Source organism: Anas platyrhynchos, chromosome 18 (assembly GCF_047663525.1).
Source record: "Anas platyrhynchos isolate ZD024472 breed Pekin duck chromosome 18, IASCAAS_PekinDuck_T2T, whole genome shotgun sequence".
In the NCBI taxonomy this organism is placed as follows: domain Eukaryota; kingdom Metazoa; phylum Chordata; class Aves; order Anseriformes; family Anatidae; genus Anas; species Anas platyrhynchos.
In genome coordinates, this window is record NC_092604.1 from 10,990,051 (window position 1) to 10,997,863 (window position 7,813).

At 43.5% G+C, this 7,813-nt stretch overlaps 1 protein-coding gene across 1 annotated transcript; it reads left to right on the plus strand.

The window, feature by feature from the left end:
* Positions 1-6: 6 nt before the first annotated feature.
* Positions 7-7,629, plus strand: ZDHHC12 (zDHHC palmitoyltransferase 12). The gene is made up of 5 exons (XM_005022682.6): positions 7-2,301; positions 2,739-2,875; positions 3,864-3,950; positions 4,827-4,993; positions 5,591-7,629. The coding sequence occupies exons 1-5, from the start codon at positions 2,217-2,219 to the stop codon at positions 5,898-5,900; spliced, it is 786 nt and encodes a 261-aa protein (XP_005022739.3). The 5' UTR covers positions 7-2,216; the 3' UTR covers positions 5,901-7,629.
* The last annotated feature ends 184 nt before the right edge of the window (positions 7,630-7,813 follow it).

A 7,813-nucleotide genomic window follows, 5' to 3' on the forward strand; every position in this document is an offset into this window, starting at 1 on the left:
TGACTGCACAGATTGCCTCTGAACTCTGTAATGGATCTGTGGCTAGCATTCCACAGCCTAAGGGTTGCAAATGGGCAGAAGCTGAGTACTTAGGGAAAGACTCTGTACTTCAAACAGACAACCTGCTTTAAGGTCAGCTGGACTTTCTTCTTAACTCCCCAGTCCTGCAGGAGTTCAACTCCCAGTTAATTCAATGGTCACTGTAAGATCTCTAAAGGGTCACATTCTCAGTGGCTGAAGCAGGAGAAGGGATTATGTGAAACTGAACTGCCTGTAGGGAGCTGAAAACATACCACATTGTAAGAGAACAGAGATAATTTATGCTTCCAGCAGCATGAAATTCCTAGCTAGAATACCATAAGAATCTAGAGTCTCTGCTCAGAAATTTGCTAACGGAGTATTTCTGAACTGAGCCTAACTTCAACCAGAGACATTTGGGTTGAAATAAACTCTGATCTCTGTAAGACAGGTTTAAAAACTGTGAGAGAAGATAAAAGTATAACATGCACCAAATTCTTCTAATCATGAAGAAAGAGAGAATACATTCTTCTTTAGGACAGATTATTTTGGAATATCAGAATGTTTCTACTATGAAGTGGGTAATACCGTTACTACTCAAATTGCCTTTGTTAAGCTTTAAAATTTACACCTCTCCCCAGAAAGCAGAAAGACATTACCCACCTTATTTCCTGTTTGCAGACAGAGATTGATTCTATTGTTCTGAGCTTCCTACTGTTCTGAAAGGTTTTCTTTGCAATTGAAGGAACAGAAGGATTTTTAGGATATTTAAAGCATGCAGGGCCATCTCCAAACTCCCAGGTTTGACAAGCACTGATCAGTGAGTGACAAGCACAGTCAGTGAGGTTTCTGAGGGATGATTTCTGTAGGTTTTGCATTTACCTAGAATAATTTTAAAAAAGCAAAAGGATTTGAATGACCACTGAAAAGGCGAATTTAGACCGTTATTTTTATTAACATGTTAATGCAGCTGTCTTAGGTAAGTAATTTGTGACCTGTGCAACCAGGTGCTTTCCTGGAACCAGCAGGTGGCCACTGATTCACTTAAAATAGACTAAAATAATTCAAACCATGTCATTTATGGTCAAACAATAACAAGCAATCAGCTACTTTTCAGGTGGTGGAGGATAAATTTGCAAAGAATGTGATTTTTCTTCCTAAGTTTTGACTGGGAAGGAAGTTAACAAAAGCTGCAAATTAAGAGCTACATTAAAGCCAAAGAAAGTTTAAAGAGAAACCACTAATTTCAGAACTTCCACAGGCTTGTGGTGAGATTCATCTCCCCTAAATAGACAGACATTCAAAGTGTAAATGTGTACATCTAAACTAGTCATCTTGGCTCTTTTATTGTTAGCAAGAGACAAAAGTGCGTCTAGGGTGCAATTCACCAACTTCTGGATGTCTGCTTTCGGGTGAGGAGGGCCATTCTCCAGACATGCCTACTTCCCTCCACGGCTGTCAAGGGAGTCTAATGGCCTCAGTCAGATGCACTGCAGACATATGAAGTCAGATCAAATCCCACCCCAACAACCTCCTCCCCAAGTTATGCCAGACATTTTGTAAGCTCCGTTTGCATTAAGAGAGCTGTCTAAATGCGCTCAGCCACGCACAGCCTCTGCATTTCTCCCCAGGGCGCAGAAAGCAACAGATAAAAATAAATTGGCGTGACCAGAGTTAGCGCCGCGGTGCTGCATCTCACCCAGCCAGCACCCCAAACCCTCACCTCCTAACGGTGCACCCCTGTGGGGCCCCTTTTATTGCTATATACATTTAGCAGTGTTTCCCTCGGGTCTAAATGCAATTTTCACCCATAACGCTGCCCTCAGAGGCCTCAATGGCTGGGGAAATACAGCCTGATGGCTGAGGTGCCCGTACAGAGCCCGGGGGTGAGGGGGGAAAATGAAGAAAGCGCCTTTCTCTGGGCAAAACGCAACGGGGCCGGCGGCGTGTGAAGGGAAGGAGGAAGACCCAGGGACTGCAGCGGCCCTACAAAGGCGAAGGGAGGAAAGAGACGCGGGGACCTGCATGGAGGGAGCCGAGCTGCCCCCCTCAGCCCCTCACAGGGCCTGGGCCACCTCAGGGAGCGGCCTCGGGGCCGGGAGCTCCGCTGGGCCGAGCCGCTCAAGCCCAGGCTCCGCCTCAGGGCGCTGCCCGTGGCCGGGGCGGCGCCGCTCGCCCTTGCGGGCCCTGCGGGCGCCATGGGGGTGACCGGGCTGGGGGTGAGGGCGGCACACACGGCCCTGAGCGGGGGCTTGGCGCTGGGGCTCCTCCTGCACCCCACAGGTGAGGCGAAGCCGCCGCCGCCGCGAGGGTCCGCCCGCCGCGGGGCCGGGCTTGTGCCTGAGGGGAGGCGGCAGCGAGCGGGGCTGGGGCCGTGCCAGCGCCTTGCCCTGAGGGGGGGGACCCGTTTGTTCCCCATCCTTCGCGCTGCCCTCCTTTCTCCCCGTTCCTGTGGGGTCCCTCGGGGCCTGAGGAGGGCTGGCCCTGAGGGGAGGTGGCAGCGTTGAGGTGTTGGTGGGGTGCTGGGAGCAGCAGGGTTGCATAACGCGGTGCCTTAGGAGGGGAGAAATCGGGGCATGGGCACCCCCAAAGCTCGCCCGTTGAAATGGCTTTTACGTTCCCTGTCCTGCTGCTGAGGGGTGTCGCCCTTTAGTAAGGGTGGGGAGAAATCCTAAATGTCTCACGAGGAGCCACTGCTCTCTTTTGGGGGTACCTTTTAGATCTACGAGAGCAAGTGGAGCGTGGAGAGCTGCTGCTGCCAGTGATCTTCACCGTGCTGGTGCTGTGCTCTGTCCTGCTGTACTTTAAGGTGTCTCTCATGGATCCAGGCTTTGTTAAGTCTGAAGAGGAAGTGAAGGTATATTATTTCACAAATGTAAACAAGTGCTGGGGCTATAAAATCCCTACGCTTTTTTCTTTTTCACCTACTCTGTCTGCTACATAAAAACAATATGAAACATTTTCTGTTGATTAGGCGGCAGTCTCTGATTTGTGTCCTGTAACAGGGCTCACATACTTGTAAAAGATGCGCATGAAAGTGCATCTTTTACCCCACACTTCCCAATGTTCAGTGCATTGTGCCATTTGAGTGTTGTCCTCTCTTTCCTCAAAGCACTACTCTATGAAATATTTATATTTTATACTAATCCTTACTAACTGGTATGAGTACAAAAAGCCTAAATTGAAGGGCAACCTTGGAAAAAAGTTCTCTCTGCCGCTCTATTTATCAGATTATAGATTTGTTACCCTCTCAGAGGACAGATACACAAACAAGTTACAGTGGAGTAGACAGAGGTGTAAAGTTACAGTAACCAAGACAGAGTCTACTCCAGGTTTACTGCCTTGCTTGTTGTGTAGGACAAAAGAGGCAAGGCAATATCAGTTCTAATCTTCCATCATTAATGTAAGTGGTGGCTGTGTTATGAATAAGTACGCTTCCTTATACTGAAACAACATCATCATTACGTTTGGAAGTAAATCTAACCTTGTTTATTTGTGTCCTGAAGTGTGGAGCTGGGATCTGTGTGGTATCTTGTCCACAAGTATTTCTGCCTCAATGCAAACATTCTTTAGATGGTTACAGCAGTCTATTCTCTCTGGATGCGCCCTAGCTATCTGCAGTGGAATTTCATGCCACAGTATTTATATAGCAACTTCAGTACTTCACTGGGGATTATTTTGTTTCTCTTTCCTAATGACAGATAACCAGCACTATGTAACTGTAAGAGGATCCAGATAGCTCAGTCACACCAAGCAGGCTAGTAGCTGCTTTACTTCAGAGAACACAAAACATCCTTCCTCACTCCCTTTCTCACCTTTTTTCTTTTTCTTTTTTCTTTTTGTAGGCAGACAAGAACGAAGAACAAAACATAGTGATACCCCAGGTTTCAAGCAGTATTAAGATGCGGCGTTGTGGCTACTGCATGGTGAAGGTAGGCATTCATTACACACTAGAAGAAAAGGGGATGACTGATTTGCAAGTTTGCATTTTTGTCGACATCTTTGTATAGCTGGTATTGCCTCTGTTTTTCTGCTCTGCCATTGCTGCTCACTTCTCAGTGGTTTGGAGGCATGGTAGAGCTGATTAATTCTGTCACAAGGTCATCCTCCTGCAGAAAAACTCACAGAAAAAGAAGTACAACTAAATTAAACTCAGATGCAGTCCTAAACTGAAAAGTGATCCAAATGGATTGCATAGCTAACGATGACCACTGGCACATATGCTAATTTTCCAAGGTTGAAGCAAGTCCCTCCAGGCTCGTACAAACAAGGATCTTTTGCCATATTCCACCAGGGGAAAATTGCGTTCTGTGTTCTTACTGTCATGTGAGTCAGACCTTACGGTATCTTGATAGAGAATCAGGCAGTCAAGCATGACATACAAGAACTGCTGGTGGCTGTGTGCTTGTTTGGGGGCCTAAAAACAACAAAACATTAGCCTGAATTGTAAAAGATAGCATGAAGGAAAAAACAAAAAAATTAGCTTTTAAAAGAGTCTGGCTGAAGCCTAGAAATGCCTGTTTTCACAGTGATCCTTATCATTTTAATAAAATCCAGTGTTATCCCAGCTTCCCTAAATTCGTGAAGAATATCTACCAAGAGAAGTCAGCTTATTGCAGGAGGATAAGCTGGCAAAACATATATACACATCAAGGAGCAAAGCCTAGAAAGGACATTCATACTTCTTTCCTCAGCTATATCTTCTCTCTGTTCTTGGTACTTGAGCTCTTCTACAAAGGAGAAGGTTTAACAGGAGTGGAGTATTGCTAGCATTTTGCTTCTTTTCCTTGTTTGTTTTTGTTCTGCAGCAACCAATGCGAGCCAAACACTGCCAGGTGTGCCAACACTGTGTACGGCGTTATGACCATCACTGCCCCTGGATTGAGAACTGTGTGGGAGAGAAGAATCACCCCCTCTTCATAGTTTACTTGAGCATACAGCTTGTAGTTCTGCTGTGGGGAGTTCACACTGCTTGGTAAGGCCTGGAGGCAGCACTTTTGACCTCTAAAGTTAACAGAAGCCATAATGCTCCTAGAGCCCCACTGAAGGGTTTGTATCGAACGCAGCAGTAGCTGGATTGGACTCTTATCTTCAGTCTTTTGCATTCTGGAGATCAACTTTTCTGAGGAACAACACAGCTGATCAGTAGTTGAAAAGAATCTGGTAATTTGGGTTTCATTGGTCATCTTTGTTTTAAGCTTAAATTTAATAGAACTAACAGTACAAGAGCTAACTGATTTTGCTTCAGTTACTGTAATACAATCTTCATTTACAACTTGAAATATTGGAAACTCTAATTGCGTTTCAGCTGTGTACCTGTTCAGGAAAGGAGTTAACTGAAGTTTATTGCAGTTCAGCTGTGAGGAGAACTGCCTCCTTTAAATTTCTTAGAATTTAAGTCAATGCTGTTGCAGTCTGTTAAAAATGTGTAGTATATTAAACTGTCTGTAGTACCTGATGATCAGAAGTTCACTAGTTACAAATCAAACTTAAATGTGACATTAAGTTTGCTTGGTTTATGTAACTAGATTTCCATCTTTAATCTTGAATTTATTTTTCTTTGAATTGAAAGGTCAGGCCTCTACTTTAAACAGTCCTGGGACTGGCTGAAGCACAACATTTTCCTCCTCATGTCCTTCATCCTGATAGTCATATTCACCATAGTTGTCCTGCTGCTGCTTATTTCACACCTCTACCTGATCTCATGCAACACCACCACCTGGGAATTCATGTCATATCATCGTATCTCCTACCTGCGACACTCTGAGTTGGAGAATCCATTTGACCAAGGGGTAGTCCTCAATCTCTGGAGATTCTTCTGTTCGTGCCATCTCACTGCATGGGAGAAAATCTATTTTCACAGGAACTATGAGCCCGTCTAGACACAGTAGTGCCTTCTCAGCGGAATGCCAAGACATCTGCAGGTTGCTGGATAAAACTTTACTAATGCAATCTCTCCTATTTCCTTGCATGGAACTTTAGTACGTCATCAACTATGCAACCTGCTCCACAACCTGTTCATCCATAAACACAAGTTACATTTCAAGAAGGATGGTCAGGGTTATTTTTTATATATAAATAACACTGTTATAGGAGAGAGACTGGTTCTGGTAAGGGTGAATACTGGCCTGAGCAATAATATCTCTCCAAATTTACCTCCTTCTTTTAGCTGCACCCGTATCTCCCTAGAAAAGATGCAAGGAAAGTGTGAACAGCCATGTACCTTCCATTAACTTTCCTCTCCATTTGCTGCTAAGGAACAGCAGCCATTACAAACAAACCAACCAGAATCAATATCATTCCTGTGGCCTTTCTTCAGCATAGTTTTCACTGTGAGAACTGCAGTGCCTTTTGTCAATAGCGTTGGGCACATAATAGAAATATTTGAGTAAATATTTGGACAGTCAAAAGCAAATTTCATTTTGACTACATGCCTAAATTTCATGCTCTTTCACAGATTTGAGGTTTTATAGTATTAATGTGCATGAGAAACAGCTGTAAGACACCAAATTCAGCTTATGAAGTAATTAATCTATGCTTTGCAATGCCCTGACCAACATCTTAAAAGTTGTTTTTTTTTTCCTCTCTATGTTGATATTAACAATTCACGGGGTATCTTGAAAGAATTCAGCAAAGAATGATGGCATCCACTTTTCTTTTGACAGAAAAGCAATACTTGCCTACTAAATTATTTCTGCAGATAACCTCAAGCTCTAGGCCATCACTGTAGCTAACAGGGAAAGAGCCAGTAACAGAGGAGTGTACTTCTTGCCTAGCTCAAATAATACCTTTGGTAATACTACTACCTCAGCATATTAGTAAAACTGTAACGAAATAAAAAGTATCAGTGGAAAGGAACATTTGTATCAGTGGGTGCTGATAGCATCCCAGGACAGCAGCAAGCTTACTTGTTTTCCATTGTAATGGTTCCTACTTCAAGTTTCTGTGAAGGACTAAAGGGAAAGTTAGAATGTGCAATTTTAGTCTTAAAAGCAGAAAAGCCTGTCGTGTGAATTTTAGTCCCGACTCTTTTCTGTTTAAAAAACAACAACAACAAAACTACCCAACAACGTAGTTAATATTATTTTGTGCCTTAATTGCTTTGAATTTATGCCAGAAATTAATGCCAGCTCAAGAACACATCTGGCATGCTGGTGGGATGCACTCAGGGTCTAAAGTTGATCAGTACTCATGAAGGGACAGTGTAGTGACTAATACAGCACAAAAGTCCAAGAGCAGATTGAAACAGCAAAAGAGTCTCTTTTTTTTTTGACCAAATTCAGTGTCTGTAAACTGCATCAGTCTGGTTTGTTCAGGAAAGAAACTCCTATCAGAGGGATATCAGGATGTTAAGAATTATTTTCATAATAATGATGTACAACATGGAAAGGATTCTGCAATTTGTTTGGTCAGTGTGGTGCCTGCCAAAATATGGCTCGTCTGCTAGTTAGCAATTACTGTTTCTTCTGATAGCAGTTGAATAAAAAATCGTCATCAGGTATTACAGCTCAAAACACACTGTGTTGCTCTGTTTGGTAGTTCTTTTTTAAATGCACTGGGATGGTAATTTAAAGTCTTTTTACTATACAAAGTATTAAAAGATTAAATACACCTTGCTTGTTTCTTTTTGACTCTCTTTATGAGCCTCAAGTTCTAGATTTTACCTGAACTAACAACCCACTGTGCCACTTACCACTTTACAGAAGCCTTGACCTTGAACAAAAATCACAAAACACACCACGGGAGCCAAAAGCAAGCCAACCATTACTATTCAAACAAGGGAGAGGAAGATGTA